Source organism: Tyto alba, unplaced genomic scaffold, assembly GCF_018691265.1.
Source record: "Tyto alba isolate M040663 unplaced genomic scaffold, T.alba_DEE_v4.0 Super-Scaffold_41, whole genome shotgun sequence".
NCBI lineage: Eukaryota > Metazoa > Chordata > Aves > Strigiformes > Tytonidae > Tyto > Tyto alba.
The window spans coordinates 2,073,633-2,099,271 of NW_024881317.1; the positions used below are offsets into that span (position 1 = coordinate 2,073,633).

The window sequence follows — 25,639 nt, forward strand, 5'->3', positions numbered from 1 at the left end:
TGAACAGGCAGAAACACCTTGCACAGGCTCTCTGGAATAAGAGGCAAAGGACCATTTGGGAACCAAGTATCTGGAAATAAATTGATCTTACTTTCAATTCAGTGGGAGCAGAATCTGGCCTCAAATAAATCTTTTAAAACTCTTTCGCACAGTAAACTCATCTTGAACTGAAAAAAAACAAAACAAAACAAAAAACAAACCCAAAACGACAGCAAACTCGATTTAGGCTGAATTATTAAATGTTTGGTTTGTGCTTTAAATTATTTTGAAATACAGCGGATTACAAGCATGTTTTATGTATATTTTAAAGACTAGGTATGATACACAATTACTGAAAAATTACAACTTAAACTATGCCAGTTAGATTGAACAAAAATGCCAGTGTATCATTAATGATGTTACTGTACCCCATCAGACCAGCTTCAGGGGCTGCATAATTGTTTTTCTGTCAACCTATAAATTCTTGAGTAACAACAAAATTATTGTGATTTTTCTTACTAAATAATTCATATATCACAAAGCATGTATATAACCAGGCCCATGAATCACTAAGCACGTAACAATCATATCTAATGGCACTTCTTTTTGTAATAAAAATAGGTTTGACTTTGTAATATTTTATAATCTTGTTCAAAAATTCCAAGCGTTTTTTAAAAGTGGTTTGTTTTGAAATTTACATTTTAAACTTGAAAGTTTCCTTGATCAGATTTTTTTGTCTGAAGGATTGCTTGTAATCATGTTTTACAGTTTTAATTCTATTAGGATTATTAATATCACTAAACGTAATAAATTGGTTTTATAATGAACTAGAACAGGGCTCATAAACTGTGCTTAAAGTGATGCAATTGCTATTAAAATCACTCTAAGCTGTATGTATTCTACCTTACCAAGCAAACAGCAACAATAATGCATCCAAACTGGCTAAATTATAACAGAGAGTATTCCATCATTTCAAACCTTAGTGGCTTCCTCTCTGTTTTATTAAATACTAAACAGATATATTGAGTTTTCTGTAAGACAACCTTGTCGCTGAAAATGTTAATAACAACTTGAACTCGGAAAAAATCGTGATTTCTTACAGTCTGCTGCAGAAAGCTCTCATGCTACACGACCATCATTACTTCCTAAAAACCTATCGCAGTGCGTTTACTGGAACATTATGATGTATTAGCATAAATAATTAAGGTTAAACCACACTCATCTATGAGTAATAAATATTTTTGTGATACATTAGCCCTCTTTATTTCAGCCGCATTTATTCACTTACTAATTCACAAAGGTCAGGAATTGACATCGAGTGTCCCAATCATTAATGCAAATTTTGATGTTCTAGTGCACACGCTTTATTTAAAAGACTTAACTGCAAACACAATACTAACATCTTATTCTTTTCTAGAAATAAAAAAAAACTAAATCTTTTAAATAAACTTGGAATATATTAGTGACAATTTTTATTCTACATTCCCCTTGCTATAATGCCAACACTGACACTTTTTCTTAAGTGTATTTAAACTGAACGATATAGCCCAAGAAAGCATATCATGACATCTGCTTCCATAAATATGTGTATTTTGGGATGAAATAGAGACAACTCTCAGAATTATGAACTGACTTTTCTGAAGTGAACATGATTAAGGAGTTACAGCAAAAGCCAATTTAAATTAAATGGCCAAAGTAAATAATACATGAAGCAAAATCTCCTTTGTTTCAGGCAAAGTTGGTCCAAACCAGAGGCCTAAGGGCATTCAACTATTAAGAAATACTTAACTTTCATTCGGTAACAATGATCAACAGATCAGGGAGATCTATAATTATGGTTTGCAAAGAGGTTTAGACATCAAGGATCTTTTTACTGCTACTAGATTCTCGACGCGGACAATTTGGTCAACTTAGACTTCTCTACTTCGTTTTTCTTGCCTATAGAATGATTCCAATAAATTCTGCTTCATCAGAAGTCTTAATCCTGTCCATGACAAAACGCAGTAATGCTTTTGAACACTGGAAGAATAAACTCTGGGTTCCCATTCTCCTTTTCCAGAAAGCGTTAGTAATGGAAGGAGTATCAATAGGTTTCAGAGTACCTACAGCTGAAGAGCACCAGGCTGAGGCAAGCGACTTCTTCAAACCTGACACGGCTCATTCGCAGTCCCACGCTAGACATCCTTCCTACAAAATCCATCCTTCTCCCTCAGAACACCCCCCCACCCCTTCTATTCCAGTGAAACTGCTTTTGCTGAAGTCTCTCATTTACTCAGTACATTTGTCAGAGAATGAATGTTTCCTCCACTCCATTGTCGGTAGGAGCTCCAGAAGTTGAACATCATCATTCCAATTCCCTTCTCCAACTTGTTTAATCTCAGCAGTTCAAAAAAAAAAAAAAAAAAAAAAAAAAAAGTAGACTTTCTCTCTGTTGATGAGTAAGTAAATAAGTAAGCAAGCAAGCCTTACAACTCCACCGCTGCCAATTTGGAACTGCTTTGAGTAAGGAAATTAACTGATAGCAGTGTACTTTCCCATAAGAGCTTGGAAAGGACTGACAGTTTCTCTCAAACGATGGACTCAGATTAAGGCTCAGGTTATTGATGTAGTTATCATTTTACAGACTGTCAGTATTCCTGCTGTTCACTGAGCACAAGGGAGCCTGGCAAGCCTAAGCAAGCACCCCTGGCAGCTCAGACTGGCATACAAGCACGGGTACATCACTTTGCCAGAGAGGTCTAGTAAATTTGAGAAACTGCTGCTCTACTTTGCAGGAGTCTTGTGAAAGTGAAATCTGTTCGTGCCTGCCAACTTCCGCACGCAAAGTAAGCACAAATATGCAAAAAAACAAGAGCAAAGAAAAAAACCCAAAAGATTCTACCTAACGCTGCTGCGCATTCAGAATTACAGCAGGCCAACCACACAAAGCAAGCTGAGGATGGATCTAACTTCTGCCAAAGTCAATGAAAGGTCAGTTGGCTCCAGGTTTCCCTGAAGACTGGAAAAAAGCACTTGATATCCCTCCAGGGAAAAGAGGATGAAGAAAAAGGGGACACAGCAACTTATTTTTGAGACAGTGGGAGAGTACCAATCATAAACAACTGGGAATATCAATCCTTACTAGTATCTAAATCTGATATTAATTTATATTGGGAAAAAAAGGTTAAGAAATACACTTTGTACCCACCTGAAGGTTAGCAAGTAGTACATCTTCCAGTGATAAAAGGAGCGCTATAATGTGTGAAAATTATATTTAAGTACAATGAGCTGCCTGGAACACGTTTGCATTACTAGCCACAAAACTTCATTAAAACAAACGTAACGCCCATACGTTATCAGAGTTTGGAGGAGTAGACAATAACGGAAAACAATATTTCTTGGGGTGCTACCATTAGTGCTACACAGTCTCTAGTGAAACATTTGTCAAACATACAAAAAGGTATAAAAGTGAAATATAGTAATTAAGGCCTGGGTTTTATCGATTGTGTGGCTTAAGTAATTTTTCACAACAAACGTAAGATTTAATAAGTATAAGTAGTTAAAGATCCTGACTTGGCTGTAGTCATTAGCATGTAATTGAACTGGTAAAAAAGATCAGTTAAACCTATGTTGATTACCACCTTATCTTTGAAAGGCAATTAAAGACCTCAATCATTGCAACAAGATTTGACTGTGCAGCCTTTATTGGACATTGATCTTTCAGCAAAGCGCAGTTACATTTTCCATTAATTTACAGTAACACAGTTTAACTCAGATACCTGAGACCATTGACCTAGGTAAGATGTAATGCTAAGCGCTCGTTTAGGTTAAGATGCCCCCAACAGTCATTACTGTTTAAAAAGACTGCTACAAGAAGTAGCTACCTGATCCTCTGGGTTTAGACTAAGGTTTCATTTATCTGAAGTAGTTGTTAAGTGAGGTGAAACAAAGCTCTCTGCCTTTTTATGTCATCTCTCACTCATTTAAACATCATTCTTGAATACAGTAAAGAGATAATTAAGGCAAGACTTACAAGATAAACTACACTTTATTTCAAATGGAAATGGCGCAGATCAAATCTGTAAAAAGGTAAAAGGGTCATTTTGTAGTTCAGTCATCTATAAAAAAATAAGCACCAACATTAGTATATGTTGCATACACAGCATATGCATAGTAGAAGACATACAAAAAGGAAGCTGCTAATTAAAACAATTACAAATACATTATTCTCGACCAGAGGAATTAATGAAGCCTGGTTCCCTCCAAGTTTGCCTTTTGAGCCAACGGGGCTACAAGACAACCTGAAAGCACCTTACAGGCAAGAGACAGCAGTTAGGTGCTACACGTGCGATAATGCATCTCTGAACAATTAAACTACTAGAAGCTCATCTTCAAAGCCCACTTCAGGGACACCCTTCAGTTCAAGCATTTGGACTTCTCCGCAACAGGAGACCCTGCTCCCCTCATCCTGGAGTGTCCCTTTAGGAGCCGGCTGCCGCAAGGCGAGAGGTTTCGGTGGCAGGGATCAGAAAGGTAAAGCAGCAGTGGCTCAGCTGAGAACCCCACACGCTGCATGCTCATCCCTGCGTGCCATTCCCACGTTCCCCCGAGACGTACAGAAGTTTTGGAGACAAGATAGTATGAATCTTCTTGGCCCTCAACATTTCCACCGTGTGTTCAGGCCAAAACTTCAGACGAGTGATAAAAAAAAAGATACTAAGTAGGTATTTATAGCAAAAAGGGAACGAAAGCCAGATTAAATATTTTACCTTCGGTTGAAGACAAGCAAGTAGATTTATATTCATACTTGAAAATTAATTTTGTCATGATTTAATAACTCGAGCGTTATTCCTTATAAATAGCATACTTTCCCTCTTAAGTACTGTAACAGGTCATGTACAAGCCTTAATGAAACGAATGATACTATATTTGCACTCTGCCCTCAGACATCTTCTAGTTCATCCTTTAGCATGATCCACTTCATAAGAGCAAGAGGTCTATTGATTTTCATGTAATACAAGAAAATATTACATTTGCTTAATTGTTACACAGTGAGATCATTGAACAAGAAATCAAGTCTCTATTTAATGCTGCAAGCAGCACAGAATTGCAGTAATCAATAGGGTAGTTTGTCAAAGATGTTCTCTAAGGAGACTTGCCCATCACTGTATGGACAAGGAGTCGTGTTGCCTGCATTTATTGAAAAACAGGTAAGCAAAGTCAGCAGTACACATTATCAGAAATCAAACAAGCTGCAGTGAGTGGAGATGCAACTCCAATGAAGAGCTGTATTTATAGTCTGGTAATTAAAAACCATTTTATCAACTTCATGTTGAGACTAAACCTTTACAGCAAGATATTGACAAGATCCGTGGCAATGAATGAGCAGTATTTGACTTTAAACTTATGAGCTGCAGTTATTTAACTTTATCCAATACAGGGAAAATCAGTTCTAGAAAAATAATAGCAGTCACTTTTATTATTAATGAGGCTTCTTATACTACCGTCACTTCATCTTTGAGACCCATTTAACTTGCAACAAGAATATGCTCCAAAATTAAAATAGAACAGTGCAAGCACTTCTCTGATTAAAGTGTTATTTAGTGTTGCTTTTAGAAAAACCACATGTATTGCTTCATTAAGTGGGAAACAGTTCCATTATCTGGAATTAAGTAAAAAAGTATTTAAATGAAATTATACTATAGCCATAGCTTGATAATCATCTATTTAGGAACAGTGATTACCCTCCAAAAACAGTACCTACCCATTTTACATTTATCTCCCTACTTAGAAAAATTGGAATAATCAACTTACATCAGCAGACGTGCAATTTGGAATAGACAGCATTATTTGCTGGCACTAAAACTAAGCACCAGTAATATATCCTGTACAGGTGTTTCTGTTGTTTGAACTTACTATCCAGTAATTCTGTATTTCCACCATCCAAGTAATTCCCTAAAAGCTTTTTCTTTGCCCAGATTTCCAACTGAATTTAAGTCATTCCATCATTATGTGTGCCTGTTACAGCTGTGCTCAGTTACAGCTGGAGAAATCAGTTATTTTGCACCAAATAAATGAAGGTGGTATTCTTCTCACTCTCCTGTATTAATTAAAAATATCAGCAATTTATGAATTAGCTCAGGGGACTAAATCTTCTAGATTACTTAGGTTTTGTTACTTACCTATAGCAACCAAAAGGAAAAAAAAAATGCAGATATCTGGAGTTCAAGAATTGCAAAAGAGCATAAAACATGATTTTAGATATTTTATTTAAATAAATATCATTTGAAGAAATGCGATACAGCCATTTTTGACTTCCTAGGGTGGTGTTTTTCCAAAGAGTCTTCCAGGTAATTGTGAATAGACAGTGCCATGGATTCATTCAAACATGCTTCAACTACTAAAATTAATGCATTATAAAACATCTAGTCAGAGTCTAAACCTAAGCAGCTTAATTTTTTCTGAGACATTCTGAAAATGTTTAGCATATTCACAGTTCCCTTGCCCGCATGCTACAATTCAGTTCTCTAAGTTGGTAGATGTATCCCTTCAAATTATCACGTTTGTCCAACAGCACTAGTCACTGACTTCCATAAATTCTAATACCCTTAGAAATATTAATTCTTCTCCCAAGGCTTCTACTTTTTCAGCTTTACTGACCCCTGCAAAAATAAATCTCTTACAACCAAAAATTTCATGAAGCTCCCTGAAGACATCAAGTTAAGTAAAAGAATGTACTGTTAAAAAAAAAAAAAAAATGCCTTCAGTTCTTTTTAGTCAAAGGGAGTAGATATTTGTAGCAGCTGTAACACAGAAACCCACCAAATGACAGGTACTTGAGGGCATGATTTCAGTACATTGCGCCTTCATCTTCTTTATTTAGAAAATAAATAGTAACTGGGCCATGACTCGTATGAACAGTCTCTGTGACACTGACAAAGAACCAGGAGCCAATTCCATATAGTAAAGTTGGGATGCCTAAGAAAAGACAAAAACACGTTACATACAAAGACAGCAAGCCAGAAAAATTAAAGCCACCTATTAATAGTAAAGAATAATGATTCCAAAATGAAATTAGAGGAAAAGCATTCCTGTAAAAGCTGCCTTTACTGAAATGCTTACAAGCAGCTATCAGTACATAATACCCTTCTCGTGCACCACGCACACAAGAATCAGAAAGCAGCTTAAGAAAAGCAGCAATATGCAGGAATTAATAGAGAAAGAAAATGGGAGGATAGGAGTATGAAAGAAGCAAAACAGTCATGTATACAGCCTGATTTCCACCAAAGAAAAAAAAAATATATCCAAACACTAAAAAACAAAGTCTCTGGGCATCCACTTAGTTCAGAGTTTGCCTGTCAGAGTAGAGATAGGAAGGAAAACAGGCAGCGACTTCAGAGATCAACATGAAGCTGCTCTGGGGAAAATTAGATCAGTAGTCAAGACTATGAACTCCAACAAAACTGGAACGAGTAGAAAAGTGTATACATGAAAAGTGTCATCATTTTTAGCACTGCCAAGCTACTCGCCTATTACAGACAGCAATATTTTACTTCATATAGGGGAAAAATAGGGATGGATTTAGGCCCTGAATTCCGTAAGGTACAGAAACACTGAATGTAATGTGCTTGAAGTTACCCAAGTGCTTAAACTAGATGCTCAAGAGAGATGAGTTGACTCTTCAGTCATGCTTGCCAATCATTTAAATAGGAAGCATGCAGGGTAGCTGCAAGATAGGGCAGATAAAAGGGCTGACTCTGTGGAGGGAAAAATAAAATCAGGTTTAAAGTTATTATTAAGAAATCAATCTTTGTGGTTACATTTTCTCACTATGTCAGTTGGAAAGATCAAAAAATTAAGACTAGCAGACATATTTTGTAAAAAGTCGCCAAAGACTTTGCAATGCCATTGAGATTTATTTTTTTTTAAATGAAATATGAAAACATTAAACTGATTAGTTATGTGACTGTCACCATTTAAGTGTTGTATCCATAGACTAAGTTTTGAATAATAATGTATTTCAAAACGTACCTATACCCATTTCTATATTAATAAGATACTGATAAACTGTTTTTATTTAAAAGCATTTATATTGCAGCAGCACTGCAGGGTCAAGCACGGTCCGAGTCCTCCACTACATCAGACACCGCCTAAAAGGCAAAAAATTAGCCCAGGCACTTTTCTAGGAAACAAACCGTTTCGCTTCATCTAGCGCTCAGAGAACTGAATTTCATCCACAGCAACAGAACACAGGTTTTTGGGTGGAAAACGACCCATGCCAACTGTTGTTAGCCATTTAAATAACAAGCGCTCGCCCGTTTGCTTTAGGGCCGTTTAATTTTTCTCTCTCACAACTTGGGCAGAGAAACACCAAGTCGGTAAAAAAAAAAATCCGCCGCTCCGAAAAGTATCGATTTACGGCTCCGCGGCCCCGCTCGGGCGTTTTCACGATCCGCTTTTCTTTACGCCGCCGGGGCGGGAGGACGAGGCGCCTGAAGCGGGGACACTCAGGGGGAGCTGAGGCGGGGAACAAGCCCGGCGGCTGAGGGGGAAGCTGCCCGCCCGCCTCCCGCCCCTCACTCCGGCTGCAGGAGGACACAAGCGGCGAAGGGCAGCGCCTGTCCGCCCGCCTCACGGCCGGCGAGGTAAGCTGAGGGGAGCCGGCCCGGGACGCGACTCACCGGCGTTGAGGACCTTGAGGGCGGTGAAGGCGGCGTTTTGTAGCGCCAGGTCCTGCGGGGCGGCGCGGGAGCAGTGGTACTTGATGAAGGGGAAGCAGCCGGTGCGCAGGACGTGGTAGTTGGCGCCGTTCACCCGCCAGTTGAAGTGGGAGAGGCCGAACTGGTCGTTGCGCACCGCGCTGTACTTGACGCAGTACGAGGTCCAGTGGGGCAGGCCGCGCTGCCGCAGGTGCTGGCTCAGCACCTCGGAGGCGGCGGGACGGGACGGTGCCGCCGTGACCCCCCGCCACAGCAGCAGCCCCACGGCCACCTCATGCAGCCGCCTCAGCGCCCGCATCCCGCGGGGAAACCGCCCCCCCCCCCCCGCGCTTATTCCCTCACCGCTCCGCACCGAGCAGCTGCGGGCTCCGCGCCTGCGCCGCCTCCGCGCCTGCGCCGGAGGGCGGGAAGGGGCGGTGGCTGTGGGGAGGCACCCACGGAGCGGGACGCGGCGTGGGCGGTGGGGCTGGTGTGGGGGCGGCGGCCGCCGGGGGAAAGCGCGCCGCCGAGCTGCCCGCGCTGAGGCGGCCCGGCCGAGCGAGGGGCGCTCAGGCATCGTGGCCGGAGAGGGCCGCAGGCCAGCGCTCGTTCCCCCGAGGGCGAAAAATCGCAAAAAATCGGGCAGTTAGGTTTTTAGATTTTTTTTTTGGCCGCAGCGTGCGCGGCGACGGGTGCCTCGTGTATGTTCGCCGTCTCGTCTCCCAGCTGCAGCCCCAGCCGGGTTACCGTGTGCTCAGGGAAAAATGTGTTGAGCTGCGTTGATTTTACTTGGTGAAATTTGACGTCGATACCCCGTTAAAAATAGTTCTTTGAAAGCGTTAGACCCCTTCGGAGAGAAATACTTTATAACTAGTATGCCATGATACAGTTTTTCTAAATAAAAACTAAGCTTTTGAATCACTGAACAGTCGATTCGAGAACAAGAACGTACAGAAGAGTAAACTGAGAAATGGGAACAGATTTTGCCTTTCAATAATTGCAAGCAATATCTCAAACTCAGAAATCTTAAGCCATTGAGTTACGTAGTATGAATTAATCAATTACTACCCAACAATGTACCCTGTTTATTTAATGTACTACACGTGTGTAGAAACAGTAATTATTAATCATAGTAACAAATTGGACTCGAGTTTACCTTCCTATAATTAATAGAGTATATACTTAGTTTTAATATATTTCTTTATTAGTGGCAACAATAGCTGAGGATAGAAGTTGGAAGCTGATACCGTGGCTTGCTAGGGTGAAGGGCTGAGCTAATGTATTACACCTGAAGAGTGATATTCTGCTGTTAGATTTCAGGGTCAAAATGACCTCCTGTAAAGCAGACGTATGATGATTTCTTTGATTTTTAAAAGTATTAATTTCAAGGTATTTTGCTGTTAACTTTGTGTTGCTCGTTGTGAAAAGTGCAAGAAAAAGGGAAAAAAAAATCCTTCATCCTCAGACAGCGTAACCTTGCCCTTAGGAGAATGTAGATGCATCTCTCGTTGCACAATGTACTACAAATGGAATGGAGTAGCATCTGTATTTACAAATACATAGCAAAACATCACGTACTTGAAAAGTATGCAAGAATCGTGACCAAACATCCTAAAGATGAGGCTGGAGGGATTACGAAGCATTCTTCCAACTGTCTTCTGTTAATAATATTTGGTTGCACAGTTCAGGTCTCTGTGTTCATTGGACTCTGGTATAGTCTGATCATGTTTACATCAAAACAGTCTCCTGAAATGCACATCTTCACGATGAAGCTGAAAATCAGTCTTACCATTCTTCAGTCAAGATAATGTATTAAATTAGATTCATGAAGGTTGTCAGGGATTGTAGTTCCTGATCTTTAGTGCCCAATTGCTATCACAAAATCTGTAGTCTAGAATGAAATACAGGGAATCTGTATACTGTAACAGGGAGCAGCTCAGATCTACGATAGGTGATTTGTTAAATGGGAAGTGATGTTAGGTAATCGCTCTGAAATGCCGAGGACGGGGTTAGTCTTTAAATTCCAGGGATTTGTTACCTTAACATAGATGGAAGGTGGTCAATTCTCCTGAACTGTCTGTTTGAATGAGATATCAGATCTCTCAGGAAATGGGTAGGGTGAATACTTTATTTCAGAAGACAGTTCTGAAGCGGTTGTGCTGATGAACCACTTTTTTGCTCTGTGCTCAGAGTTGTCATTCTAAAAGTGGAAACTTGGGCTGAATGCCATTTTTTTTTTTTTTTTTTTTTTTAAGGCTCTGAACCCAACTGTCTAAAAAGCTAAAAAGGGAGACCCGGTTTCTAGTATGGACTCCAGGTAATGTCCTCTCAGGAGAACAGCCTGAAATGGGTAGGACGTGTGCTACAGACAGTATGTCAGTTCTTGCAAAAACCGAGCCCATGAAGTGCTGTCAGCTGAATGCACGTCTTCATTTGCAGCTCTGGCCCAGCAGGAGCACAAAACCTTTATTTTAATTGTCTGCATTTTCTGCAGTTGATGCCAAACCCCACTGCCTCTCATCTTCCACAAGCATTCCTCCACACCTTGCAGCTGGGGAACCGGCTTGGGCTTTTGCTGTCCTTAGCTGCAGAATTTCTGGCAGTTTCTGATGAGCAGCCACACCTGGGCCACCTTTCAATTTGCACTTGGCTCTGTTTTCTTCCCAGTTTAGATCATGTTCTGAAATTCAAGCTACGGTTCAAGAATTCTATTATTCCTTAAGTGAGTGGGAATAAATAATATGGTTGTGTGAACAGGACAATCATGACTGTATTTCTGACCTTTTTTGAAAGATTAGAGTTTTATATCTGCTGTATTGCTAAAAAAATACATTTTTGGCACCAACAGCATGGGAGTTGAATGTGAGAAACTTGTGAAGCAGTTTCAATCCTTCCATCAGCTCAACGCTCAGAAGTGTTAATAGTAATTAAAAACTTTTTTTCCTCAAAATACGTTTCACACTTTGCACATACTGAGAAATCTCTCTCACCATGGGAACTTTCAGGTCACTTCTTTCCTGCAAAAACAGGTACAGTTTTCTTTTGTCAGACTAGAACAAAGACATAAGGAAGTGCAGGTTTCATTTACTCCTAGGACACTGCAGTCTATTAAGTGCCAGTGAACTAATGAGCCTCTCAGACCTTATGTTGTTCTGGCTTGGAACAAAGCTTAATTTTCCTTAACCCTTAAGAAACGAGCTGACTCCGAGGTTGGTACTGCCATGCTCTCCTATGCCTCCTTCTCCCCCAGGATATTGCTTCTACTGACCAAACGGGGACATTGTATAGCTTGGCTATGAAATGAGGTGAGAAATCCACAAAGAGCTGCTTAGCAGTAAAATAGCAGAGAGCGTGTTATAAATGCGGTGAGAAAAAAAGTCAGAACTACATCCTGTTCTACAGCCCCTCGAAGTAGAACAGAGAACAAATGTATCTTCTCTTGTTGGAAGAACTAATAAGCAGTTTATACTGTGCTTTTTGGCATATTATTTCATGTCAAGTGAGATCACTGTTGTACCTACCACAGCCAAAAATACCTGATACTTTCATTTCTCACGGTAAAGAATAAAGACTTCCAGGAAGGTCACTCATTGGCTCAATTTCATGTTAGAAAAATCTGTGTGGGCTCTGGTATATCCAAAACCAACACCATATTGAGATTACATGTAAGAAAGGAACATAACCAAATGAATTAAACAAAAATACTCTTTTAGATTTTCATTTGAAACGTTGATTAGCGTTTATGCAAACCTTCTCATCCACAATTGATTACCTCTGTGACTAAAATAGAAAAGGCTTACACGAAAGATAACATATAAAGCTAAGGGACCAAAGACTTGGGCATTGGAAAAACTGAGTACTGATCTGCTGCAACTGCTTGGTCACATTCATTATTCATCTTAAAAAATGGTTTTGCCTGAACTTTCTGGGAAGTAATCTCAAAGATACGTGCTGTGCTTGAGACATTAGTATCAATCCGATGGAGAAGATGCACTCTTCTGTAGTAAAATTTAGAATGTGTTGTCTTTTAGGATATAAGAGATTTGATGGATAAAGATAATTTTACAAATGTAACTGTTGTCCTTTTACATAACAGTGCACAGCAATTGTGACCAAAAAAAAAAAATCATCAGTATCTCAAGTACAGAATCCATCTGATGGGCAGAGAGATCTGCAAAAATCCTGGCATACTGGGAATCATAGTACAACTGTAATTCTAATGGTTCTCTCAGAATCTGTTGAACTAGTGCTATTATTTTTGATAATTTGAAAATGAACATAGCTGCTGCAAAAGTCTGTAGATCACAAAAGAAATCGCAAACTGATAACAATACGGACAGTCAGTTCTGACAAGGAGTCTGGGTTGCTGGCCTTACTGATAAGATGGCATTTCGGTGGACTTATTTACACACTGGACTTACTTTCATGTCAGAAATCTCTATTTTAGAAGACGATAGGTTTGAAAGGAAATTTAGGGTTACAGGACTCTCCTCAAAGGAGTACGATCTCCTAGTCTGATTTAGTGTCGAAGACAGGGTGACCCCTATTAATAAGATTTTAGGAACAGATACTGTACTTGAGGAATGACAGTGTGAACATGAGGAGCATTTATCATGATCCTCTGCTTTTTAACGGTTTATTTTTCTGAAAGAAGGGATGTTATTCTAAACACCGCACTCAGAAACAGTGGAAATGTACTGTCTCAGTTTATGCTACTTCACATGCCAGTGCAGAAGGAAAACCAAACCTGTTCTTACAGATGAGAAAGCATTTCCAGAAGCATAAAGAATAAGGCACTTAAACATTTTCCGTTAACTATTCTTTCAGAGCATCTGCTTTCGAAGGTTGCTCTTCTTCCAATTTCAGTTTGTTTTCTGCTGTAATTCCTAGAATTGCTTCAATATCTTGAATTGCCATCTGTAACAGATTCAAGGAATACAAGTTATTTAATGGGCATTATAATGAAATCTAGCAGCCAAAATGCACAGCTGGTAGTACTTGCCTTGAAAAAGCAACCGGAGTTACACAGGACATGATGCACCAATTAAATTTACTATTACATTGGGGCAATTATTAGTGAATATGTACAAATCTCAGGTAAATAAAAATTACAATTCGTTGCAATTTGTACTTCTAATTAACTAACAGGTGTTCTATTTTACATATGTAAATCATTGTTAACTTACTACGAAGAAGAGTTCCCTTTTATATTTTTCCTCAATGGTTGCTTTTCATTCCCTCGTACTGAAAAAAGGGTGGGTTTTTTGTTTCTTTATTCTGTAATGTTGAAATTTAATTATATCGTCTCTAAAACTATCATTTCACACTCTGCTTGTCAGAGGAAAAAATAGTCAGAGTTAGCACTGGAAAGAATCGGATATAAATTATGTGGTGTGATTTAAGATGCAGATCTGTAACACAGTGCTCCCCTTCACCCTTCTACAAAAGGCTTCCAGACAGGATCTTCAAAACTTATTATAAAGTTAAGGGTGATGCAGGGCAGCAAAAGAACTCCCTCCGGGAAGTTTAGCTATTCTCTGGAATCAAAAGGCAGCACTGTAATGAGCGCTTGTTTCAGGGCAGGGGGGCGGATTCATTATTGCTTGGCTGCCTCCTTTTGCCAGCAAGGTCGTCACGAAGGCGCTCCCCAGGAAAGGTGGGCGCTCCTGGGGGAACGTCCCCAGCGCGACAGGGCCCGGTGCTTTGTCCTGCCTCCCCCCGCGCCGCCCCCGAGCATCCTCTGGCACGCAGGGATGGGCGCTGCCGCCGGATTCAGCGAGCAGAGAAAATGGGGAACAAAACCGTCGTGCGAAATGGATGGTGGGGTGAGAGGTGCGAACTCATGGGTTAAGTACTCGGTGGCTGCCTGCTTAAAAGAAATCCGTGTTAATAATCTGAGGGGCGATTATAAACTGAGAAGTTTGTTTCTAATTTAAGAGTCCTACCTTGATTTTTCAAATAAGTCAGACAGTTGTGACAGAACTGTCTGAGGCAGTGCCAATAGCTCCTTTGCTCTTACAAAGGACGATCTGGAGCATTAGAGTACAGATAATTTCGCGCTGAAGTATGTCTCTTTTCAAAGAAAAAGTTTCAGACTTAAATTTAACTAACAGGTTCATTGGGAGACTTACTATATTGACCTAGACACTGTAAAATACATACCGCTAACAATAAAAAAGGAATGGTTTAGCACTTGTTTATGATACAGCATGAGGTATTTTCAGCCCTTGTACAGAAATTAACCAGGATCGTTAGTTAATTAACACCTCACCTTAAAATTGGTCTCGCCTTGCATATTAGGTGCTGATATTTCTTGATGGATGATGAAGAGATTGCGAGCAAAGGTCATGAGGACCCCCTGGAGATCCTCGCCGATTGTTCTGTTAATGATATCCAAACAAATGAGTTTACCAGTGATTCCCTTCACATGCTTAAAAACAATCGCCCTCTCATTTGTGCCTGTCTGGTGATGGAATTTAATGAGCATTTTCAATCTCACAAGGTGGCAATCTTCAGGGAGATATGAAAGATGAGGCTCCATTTTAACTTGTCAACAGAAAGGATTTGTGTAATAAATAATTTTTATTAATCAACTTAGCAAAAGTAAGCAGTAAGGTTTCGGCTACTCCAAGCAAAAGGCTACCGTTGAGTTAGGACCAGGACAGTAGAACACTTTAAACACCTAGATGAGTTCGGAAGAACTGTTGCTTCTGCCTACAATTTGTGAAAGAAATCTGAAAGAGAAATTTCAGCAGTATCAGCGTTTCTTAGATTGTTGTAGCTTTTGAGGCTTTGGTTTCTCAGTACATAGGATCTTACGGAACAGGGTATTTCGCTGAGGAGGAACGTACCTCATTTAGTGACTGGAACTGACAGTAGATCTCCAGTGTAGTAAAATGGATGATAATTCACAGGGATGTTTCAGGTAGTTCAGTGATTTTATAGGGTCAAACTGTTGCAGTCTTGGAAGTATTTCCAAACTAAGGTAATGAAATCGCATTGAAAATGTGATGGAAGACAAATCTGGGATCAGAATGCATGGCAGATACATTTGAGAATATTCTGGTAGTATATTAATAACTGCCAGTTCAGGCTGGTGATTTAAGCGGTATCGTTACGTTTCTTACCGGGGGAGCAATACTGATGATGTATTGTTCCAAAAGAGTGAGCAAGAGCGTAGGGAGGATGTGAGGCCAGGATTCCATTTCCCAAGGTACGTGGCTATCAGAGCGAAATCACACAACCGGGGACAAGCCAGTCCAAGAGCCACTGACTCTGGAAAGGGCGAGTCCTTCTCCTCTCTTCAGTTCCTCCCCATCTGTCTTGCACAACCCTGGTGCTCACTATGGACTGATTCTCTCTCAGCCTCACAGAAAACCAATGCAATAAAGAAAGCTTTCTGCTGAGTTACTGAGCTGGATCAGCTCCTGGAGAGGTGTAAAAGGACCAGTGACAGTGCAAGAGGAGGGTCAGGGGGAGGAGGACTCCACAGCTGGGGTCAGGGAAGGAAAGAGCTCGCCTTTCAGCATCCGTGGGCCGTTAGGAGAGTTGAACAGCTTATGGAGCACTTTGAGATGCCTCAATCACTTTTTAAAGGACTCCTGTAGACATTTTACAAGTTCTTGTTTGGTGGTTTTTCTTTCAGATTTACCTCACAGCTCAGTCACGTAAGCTGCCTACATCGTGGCTGCAGTGAGTGCAGTATAGTACAGGAATATCTACGCTTTAAGCGCATCTGGCTGACTTCTGTACTACCAGGAGCCTCATCCACAGGATGCTCAGTCCAGGCTGAAAGAGTCATAGCCCCAGAAACAATCTTTAGGATTCATTTAGTCCGCTCCCTGTGCTCGGGCAGGATCAATGTTACTTATATCATCCTGACAGAGGTTGGTCTAATCTGTTACTAAATACTGTCAGTGACAACTGCACCGAACAACCTAATTAGTTCTTCCCTTACGATCAGAAATTTTTCTTAAGCATAACATGAATCTTCCTTTCTGCCGGTTAAGTTCATTTCTTTTTGTCCTATTACCAAAGACATGGAAAATCAGATTTTTCCTTCCCGCTGAGGCTTTTTATGTGCTTGAAGACTCTTAGCAGATCTCACTTCTGCCTCCTGCTCCCCGCCCCCTTTAGACTTGCCTTGGAAGCCATGCTTTCTAGAACTCTAAACATTTTCATTGCTTCCTTTTGAGTAGAACAGAAGGATTACTGCCAGCATCTCCCAGGTTATATTGTTTGCCTTCTTGCATAAGATCATGCCATCGTGACTTGCAGGCAGTTTTTAAGCCACTGGTAACTCATAGATCCTCTTCTTTCAAGCTAGTTGTTCCTCATATTCATTACTGCTATCTAAGTGTAATTTCTTGCACCTGGTTCCAACTGAATGTAATTCTGTTTTTCGGATTGTTTCTTCAATTTGTTGAGATAATTTTGAATTACCTTCCTGCCCTCCAAAATACTTGCAGTCACATCCAGCACTCGAGGAAGCTGTTTTCTTACCCAGGTCATTAATGAAATACCTCCGGCATCAAAGGAATACAGGACAGACTGAGCACAGACTGTTTCAGCCCTTCACTCATTACGCCCTGTTTTGGCAGTAAACTTTACATAAATTCTCTCCGAGGAGAGGTTTTCAATCAGTGTATAGTAGATTTGTGCAGATTCTGCTTTCTTAGACTTCTTAGGAGAGGTTCATACGTTTAAAGAATGACTGAACGATCAGACCTGCTGTTGCCTGACTGCTGTTGATCCCTTTGTGAAGAACAATATAGAGAGGCATTCAACTTCAGCCTTCTTTGCATCGTGTATAGTTAGGGTTTTAATAATGTTGCCTGTAAAAGTAAGCCTGTGCTAATCCGTGTGCTCTCACAGCTAGATGGCTATTGACAGTGAATCTGGCTCTTGTGAAGATAATTGCAGCAGCTCTTTAGGCTGCAGTGCAGTCAGGCTTGGATCTAAGCAGATTCCTCTTTTTATTACTAAAATGCTCAAAGCCTCCCTGAAACTTTCCAAAAGGCCAATCTTGCAAGAAGCCATTTTGCTTTTCGGAGCAGTAGGTGACAGTCAGGGAACTTGACTGCGTGGTGTCCCGATGGTTCAGTTCCTCCCAGACCTTTGTCGGAGCCCGAGCCAGCCCTCGCTGCGGCGTCACTCTTCAGCTCACGTGTGTTCCCAACTGTGCATCAGACTAGGGAGGTGACAGGGTGTACTTACATCATTCCCAGCCTGTATCGCTTCTGATCTTCATACAATAGAAAAACTGTTCCCTGTTTTTCCTGTTAAATAAAAAGACGAAGTTGCTTTCATTATTCCTAAAATAGCGATAATTATAATGAATGTATTATCCAGGGACAGTAAGTAGATAACCATATCTAAGAAAGGCTAGTTTTGAATTGTGTGTAATGGGTTATTGCTCAGTGTAAAGAGATTATTGCTCTTATTATAGAGAATACAATGCATTATGTAAATAGAATACATACAGCAGAGTCTATTTGATAGCAAATATTATTGTTCCAAAGCAGTAAGAGATGGTCATAAGTCTCTTAAAAATTATCTCCTTACGCAGTTATTTTTATCAAGAGACAGGTTAACCCCTAAAAGCCTTTCACACACTTCAATTGAAAGACAGTGAAAATATGTTGAGGTGTTCCTGTTCTTAAAACTTATACTTCACCTTAGGTATACACAGGACATGAACTTCCATTAACCTTCTGCTCTGGTTTGTCACGGGCCTGATACTGGTGACAGTTTGGTCAGCAGTAAAACTCACAGTTTGGTTTTCAGATGCGCTAAGCGACAGTTACCGCGTGAGCAGGTGCCATCCCCGAGGAAGGTTTATACTGAGAAAACCCCTAAAACTCTGCCTTTCCCAGCAGAGCCCCGTGCCCTAGGATCGGAAATCGCTATCTGCTGCTCTGTCTCACGTAACACCTTCTAAACCCTTCCATTTCATTCTTTTACAACTCTGTTCATAAGCCTTCAGCGCTTCCTCCCCCAGCATTTTCATTTCTTCGTTCCTCCTGCTGTTCTCCATCACCACCCGCCCTCCGGGCCTCCCAGGGTGTATCCTCTGGGCACAGAGGTGTGGGAAAGGGCCCGGCGCTCTCCTGAGCACCCGGTGCCGGCACAGCCCTAAGCCCAAGCCCAGCCCTGGGCTGACCCCCGCAATCCTTTGCCCACAGAGCCGTGCGAACCAACCCGCCGGGACGGCCTTCTCCCTGTCGTCTCCGAGAGAGACACCGGCTCACTCCCTGGTGTGTAACATAAACATGTGGAAATACGCTTCATCCTTCACTGCTTCCAGTCTTAAGCCAAATCAGGGAGGCACCTCAGTTCTTCCAGACTCCCACCCCAGCTAAAGTAAGCTGACAGGTGACTGTTACAATATTAGACTAATTTGCACAGAAACTACTGAAGATCTTTATGCAGTTCAGAGTTCATTGATTAGCCTCATGAAAACAATTGAAAATAAAATGAATTCTGTTCTATACCAGGCCCTCTTCAACAAAACCGTAGAGCAACGCCTCACTGTGTTTTTCACAGGACACTTAAACATTGTACTGTGCTAAACAGAACACTTAAACTTTACATTGTGCTAAGTGGCTTCACCATATTAGAATTTACATACAGAAATTACGCAGAGTGAATATCACCTTTTCTAATCTTTCCCGTTCGTACCTGGAGGTCAAATCCAACACCACGAGCTTTACACATCTGGAGGAAAACATTATAGCAGATTACGGAAAGGCTGGAGTGCCTCAGTTGACTGCTTGCTACTGCACACCGATTGCTTGTTGGAGAAGGCTGGAGAAAACAACGCAGAGTTCTTTATTTTCATACCAGTTTATATGAGAAACCAACAATTTCCTATTTAAATGGCTTTTTCTCAGTGAACTCATGGAAGTGTGGAGTAAGACTCCATTTGGAGGAATTCCTGTTCATCGCAGTGTCTATTGAGCGTCAATGTTTCCATGCAACAAAATGAAATCCTCCCCCGACACTGTATGTAAAACCTTGTTATCGTAGATCAGGGCTACAGAATCATTCTTTCTGAGCCACGTTTTGATATTTTCACAGCTTCACTGGTAATTCATTGAGCCCTGTGGCATCATTCTGAGTGGAATCTCTGAATCCATCCTGCCCTGTGGTAGCATACGTTGTTCTAGAGTCAGCTCTTCTCGATGGCAGCAATTCCAGAGCAGATAATCAGTAGTTTTTTGAAATGGAGTTTCTCCAAGACTGAGCATTCTGTTACAGCATTAGCGTGCATGATTTTTCCAGCAAGTCCTTGAGGAGACTAGGCGCAGTGACTCCAAGGAGCTATATAACTGATACCAGTGGAGTTCATACTATGGATAAAAATCAGTACTGCATTTGAGTTTAAACTCTTATCAGTGCTTAGGACAAAAGAACAGAGATGTTGCACTGAGCAGAACTGAAGAGAGATGTTCTCCTAAAGCAAGGCTTGCCTGCGATGTTATTTTTAATACCGGACTGTTCATTCAGAGTGGGGATACTGCACGTTGAAGCATGTAATTTACAGTCTTTTTTTCTAAAATGATATTTGTTTTGACATTGACTCATTTAAGTTGACATAGTTGAAATCCTTATATAATACATCTCTGCCTGAAAATTAATCATGTTTATAATATTCTGAGAATTAATAACACCCATTGCTCAAGTCATTAACTTAAAAAAGGAGCTTCCAAAATCTCTTCTCTGCAGTAGGGGACCACAAATAAATGAATGCTTGATAAAATAATCCAAGTAGCAGTTTAACAAGCGTAAACTTGAATGTGGCTGCAATAACACAGAACTATTGTTTAAGGGTTGGCATCAGGTTGATGAGGTGCTTATTTCAGCTACAAAGCATGCATACACATGCATAATGAACTGCAGTATGAATTATTAATGTGTTGCTTATTTAGCCTCATCTGTCTAGAAGATAATGTATCCTAACTGTAATGAGTGATTGGTTTTGTACATAATTACAGTAGCAGCAGTATCTAGGAAATTTGTTCTTTCAAAGAAGGATTTCTAAAAATAAAATCATCACACAAACTCAGTTGCTGCTCCATTTTATCAAAATCAAACCTACCAGGATTGAGAATATATAATAAATTAAAAGGGACAGAATCATTATTAACATCATAATTTTACACAAAGTGTTTTACTTAATCATTCATTACAGATCATGTGCTGTAAAAAAGCATTTGTCTCTTGGTTTGTTTGTTTCTTTTGCTAAAGATTCTTTCCTGAGAGAGGGCATTTTTGTAGTTAACCCTTAAGGAGATAAAACCCTCTGAAATACAGAAAGAAAAAAAATAAAGGATATAGTGACAATTTATGTTAATTCTGACAGAATTTTAATTAAGAAAAAGTTGCTACTTGATTACTTTTCATTTCTAAAACTTGTACTACTGGGACTAATCATATCTAATTTACTTTTCTCCAACTAAAAGTGGTTGCTTGACAAGAACAATAGATCAAGAGCTCATTAACCTCTAAATTATAGCTCCATGACATTTTTGGAATGGTGCTACATTCCTCCTCTATGTATGAAAAAAAGGGAATCGTGAATCTTCTGTCAAAATGTGTAAAACAGCTTCTGGTTTATATCTATATGTGTATAGATACCTACACATACATTTATTATTCTGTGATTTATCTAAAGGCCTTTCTTCCCTTTTTTAGAGGGGCGGTCTCAAGGTTCAGAGCCATAGTAAATCCTGCACCAAGACTGATCTAAGACAAGAAATCAGCGTTATAAACAAGTCATCTGTTAACCATGCTTCTGTGACAGTGGGTTTCAAAGCAATCCCCAAATATCATCTTATTTAAAATCATACCCCGGGGAGGCACCGTTGCGGGCACAATCTGAAGAGGCTTCCAGAGGGATTAAAGGTGAGATCCAGGAGCAACAAGCGGCGCAGCACCCCTCATTTCAGTACCTAAACCCCTGGCGCCGAGCCCCCCCGGCTCCGCGTGCGGTACCCACGCAGAGCCGCGCACCCGCCTGCTCCCAGCGCGGGGCACCGAGGCTCCATCTGACCTGGCAGGAGGGAACGGAAAGACCGAGCAGGGAGGTGTCAGGGCTGGGCTGGGCGGCCCCCCCCCGGCCTCGCAAACGGGAGCTTCTCCCCCTTGTGCCTTGTCACTCGGGTCTGGAGAGAGCGAGCGGCGCGGAGGGTGGCTGCACACTCCTGCTTCGGGAACTCGCCTCGGCTGGGGTGCTAGGAGGTTGTCTCCCCGCTCCGGTGACTGTGTCCCTAACTAATACTGCATATTAGTACTGAACGGTGAATGGATGCAGAACTGAATGGAGGTTCTGAGAAGCCACATTTGGGTTTAATTTAAGGGAGAGCTGGGAGGGATTTGGGCGTCCGGATCCTTCTTGCTGACAGAGCCCTGATTGTTTTACCCTCAGTTTTGTCCATCGAAGTACAAAGCCGGGGTAGAACTTCAGTGCTGTAACTTCTGATCCCAAATCAGGGCTCGTGAACTGAAGGCTCAGATTTCTTCTTGACTGCTTTTAAGTTACTCCTATAGAGAGGGCAGTGCTTTCACCTCCTTCCTTTTCCTTGCAACATATAGAATTACCCCATTTTTTACAACTTGAAAACTACCTAAAATATTTAGAAGTTAGTTACTACCACAAATCAATATTACTCAGTAGAAAGGATGAATAATCAGGTACCCATAACCACGCAGAGCCTTTCCTTTAATTTCGAATTTGATGGTGTCCCATTTACTTTATTAACCTTGTAAAACCTAAAAGGAGCAGTTTAAAATCTGAAAGGAGCAGATCCAGCTCATCTAGGACAGATTTTAACTTTTCAGTAGTACACATCAATAGTTTTATTTGTAAACAAATCACTGCTTACAGTTTTTGTCTCCCGGTGCTGAATATGTTGGCTTTTCATTTTCTGTGAACCAAGAGATACTTCAAAGCGGCTGGAGTGACAATCCAGATTTCCATCTGTCACATACAACATGAGCTGAGTCAAGGCCAGCTGGTCACTATAGCAAAGGTCAAGGTCTGTTGCCCATACCTAATCAAAACACAAACAGGTGCATTAAAATTAAAAAAAAAAAAAAAAAAAAAAAAAAAAAGGAACAAGAAGGGTGAAACTCAGGAATGGTGTAAAGAAACATCTATGTTTTTATTTTCATGCATATTGATGTGAATACTTGTGGTTTCCTTGCACTGGTGCATCATTGGCAGCGATAAACCACCTCCAAACAGGAACTTTGAAAATAACTTTTGAGAGAAAACAAAAATGCTAAGGACAGAACAGTTACCTGTGCTACCCAGATTTTAGCAACAGTTAGAAAAAGTAGATAGATGAGCTCAACAGCTGTAAAGCCGGTATCACATGAAATTGGTAATTATCCAAATACTAAATATCACACCTGGATTTTTCAGCTGAAGAATAAATAATTAGTGTTAAATAAAGTCAGCCTTGAGTTACAAATAGGTGTTTTGAGACAGAAGGAGGGAAGCTCCAGAAGACAAACTGAGCAAAAGGAGCAGGGAAGTGTGAAATCCGTGTGTATCGGTCATCGCGGGGGCAGCAAAGCCCGATCCCATTGCAGTCCCCGGCTGTGTCAAACCGCGGGCACGTCGGCATGCAGAAAGCCACAGGACGTGCGGCACGGTTCCGCCTCCGCTCACGCTGCTGCTCTGTGGTGCCAATTCAGATTTATCCTCCCGTAACGACACAAGAAATCGGAGCGTAAGATCGTGTCCCGCAGGGCGGCGGAGGGGAAGCCCTCCCCTCCCGTGCGCAGGACATACAGGCGATGAGAAAAGCCTCGTGTAAACCTCAAGAAGATTTCAAAGCGTTAAAGCATGTAAAAGTCAGGATTTGTGAGGCCGGAACACGGCGAGAGGGAGCAGAAGGAAGCGCCGTGGATTGCTTCTGCGAGGCTCCTCCACCCCCAGTAACCTCAGCGTGGCTTTACCCGGGAGTTTTCCCCACTTAAAAAATGCTTGTGCCCACTACGCCAATGAGAAATGTTAACGCACAAATATCTGCCCTAGAGTGGACCCCTTTAAAACAAATCTAGCAGTGAATGACTTGAATAAGCCTCTGAATGGTAAATGGCATCATTATAAGGATATTAAGAGGTCAGGCAGTCAAGGCCTCTTGGTAAACTGGAGTTAATTTCTGAATCATATGCACATAGTAATGCCCTTTTTATAATGGTGAATAAATCACATCAGTAACAGTTGTTAATATCTAACTGCCAAGTATCTGTTGCTGTATTAAATATCCTATTTGTCAACTTAAATATTTCCTGCTGCATGGTAGAAAATGCAAATCGGATGCTAATGGGCTGGCTTTACTCACTAATAGGGGAACAGTCCCCAATTATAAAGTTTAATTTTCTTCAATAATTTATTCTTTATCATCGCTTCTGCAAGACAGGAAGGAACTTTCATATCGATTTGTACTTTTCCAGTATGCGCTAACCTTTTCAATGAGCTAAATAGTAATTACAAAGTATACCTACTGTAGAAGCGTTACGTTAATTTCCATAGTCAACAAATCAGTAACAGCCAATGTGTCTTGGACCTTGTTTGCGGTGGATTTTAGATTCTTGATTAAAGCTTTGCCCCCAGAAAGAGATGGCAGGGCTACGTGAGGGGACAAGGGACTGTTGAAAATCTTGGCTATCCAAGGTCTCTTCCCTAGCTCAGACAAAGGGAACTGGTTGCTCTTAATCCAGACCCTGATATTACACCTGCATCGCTCTGGCCTCAAAGCCTACAGCAGCGCTTTCTGGAAGCTTTGTTGGTGCACGAACAGGGAGGCAGGAGGTGAGTTTGACTGAAGGTGGACCATAAAGTGGCTGAGATGGAAAGAGCACAGAAGTTTAGCAAAGACATCCCTGTGGCTGTGGTGCATCTGGGTATCTGGCAGCGTGTAGAGGATGGGTTGAGCATTTAACAGCAGATAAAGCATTAAAAAATGCAGCCTGGCAGACATAAACAGCCTTTAGCACAACACAAATTCATTACGCCCTGGTAGAGATTCAGACAAACAAGCACGGGATAGCACATACGTTTTGCAAGACTTACTCAGCCCGTCCCATATTGTCAGTAACTACAATTAAAGTACGTGCAAGCGACGCTTTTCATCTCAGGTGTAGAGAAGAGCCCCGTTAACTCCTTGTGCGATACATTTCACATAATCCGAACAAAACCCCAGGATGCCAAACCAACCTGGCTCTGACGCCCCGCCGGCACGTTCCCAGTCGCTGCTCTGGGGAGGCAGAGCAGCTCTCCCGGATCCCTGCACCAAGGGACGGCTCCAGCCTCGCCCAAGCAAGGGGCTGTAACACGGGGAAGAGGAGAAGTAGCTTCGTGGGCAAGTTCCCTGCTGGAAATCACGAGACCAACCAACCAAATGTTAGTTGGAGGAGTTTCTGTTTACTTTCAGAGTGTATCAGCCGGTTGGTTTAGGCATGGCTTTGTCATCTCAGAGCGACTTCCATCATACCACTGCCTGCAAAATTAAGGTCAACAGGGTGGACTGATGGCCCTACTGTGTAATGAAGGAAGGTGTCCATCCCCTCCCGTTACTCTTTACACTGTACAGAAGGAAAGCTCCGAACACCTACTTAAGCTTCAGTCACATTCTACATAGGTAAAGTCATCGTTTTGGGTTTGGTTTTTAAACAGAGGGTGTAGATCTCCACAAGCACAAGGGGGAGGAAGGCAAACGTGGCTGGAAGCCACCTGTCCACCTCCTTCCATTCCGGGCCTGAGGCTGAACCACCCCGACTGCAAGCGAAAGCAGCCACATGGCCATTACTGGGTGCCAGCCGGGATCACCCCGGAGGATCCCTTCCCTGGCTCAGGATTGTCGGTGAACTGGGAGGTCCCAGTCTGCTCTGGATGTGTCCCACAACATCCCTGACGTGGGGAGAAAGGAAGAAGGATCAGATGGGGTGAGATTCCAGCTTTATCCTAG

At 41.4% G+C, this 25,639-nt stretch overlaps 2 protein-coding genes across 3 annotated transcripts in view; both read right to left on the bottom strand.

Moving 5' to 3' along the window:
- Positions 1–6,210: 6,210 nt before the first annotated feature.
- Positions 6,211–9,056, bottom strand: CUNH15orf61 (chromosome unknown C15orf61 homolog). Of its 2 annotated transcripts, XR_004407229.2 has the most exons (3): positions 8,640–9,056; positions 7,597–7,715; positions 6,807–6,936 (listed from the first exon to the last, which is right to left on the bottom strand). XR_004407229.2 is itself a non-coding variant. In XM_032994223.2 (2 exons), exons 1-2 carry the CDS (start codon positions 8,974–8,976, stop codon positions 6,809–6,811), a joined length of 465 nt encoding a protein of 154 aa, XP_032850114.2. In that variant the 5' UTR covers positions 8,977–9,056; the 3' UTR covers positions 6,211–6,808. The 2 variants fall into 2 exon arrangements, 1 of the variants encoding a protein (XP_032850114.2); XM_032994223.2 differs by lacking the exon at positions 7,597–7,715 and having other exon boundaries at positions 6,211–6,936.
- A 4,085-nt stretch (positions 9,057–13,141) lies between these two features.
- The window catches only part of IQCH (IQ motif containing H), a 71,321-nt gene continuing 58,823 nt past the window's right edge, over positions 13,142–25,639 (bottom strand). The window contains exons 17-21 of the mRNA XM_042803844.1: positions 22,544–22,711; positions 19,338–19,463; positions 17,874–17,935; positions 14,929–15,037; positions 13,142–13,574 (exon numbers count right to left, since the gene is read on the bottom strand). Of these exons, the coding sequence (XP_042659778.1) occupies positions 13,473–13,574; positions 14,929–15,037; positions 17,874–17,935; positions 19,338–19,463; positions 22,544–22,711 (567 nt within the window). The 3' untranslated portion in view covers positions 13,142–13,472. The remainder of the gene's footprint in view (positions 13,575–14,928; positions 15,038–17,873; positions 17,936–19,337; positions 19,464–22,543; positions 22,712–25,639) is intronic.

Coding starts and splice junctions, on each gene's coding strand:
- CUNH15orf61 (XM_032994223.2), bottom strand. CDS start 8,976: ATGCGGGCGCTGAGGCGGCTGCATGAGGTGGCCGTGGGGCTGCTGCTG. Junction 6,937..8,639: donor CCTCAAGGTCCTCAACGCCG/GTGAGTCGCGTC, acceptor GTCTTTTCTTAG/GCATCCCAACTTTACTATAT.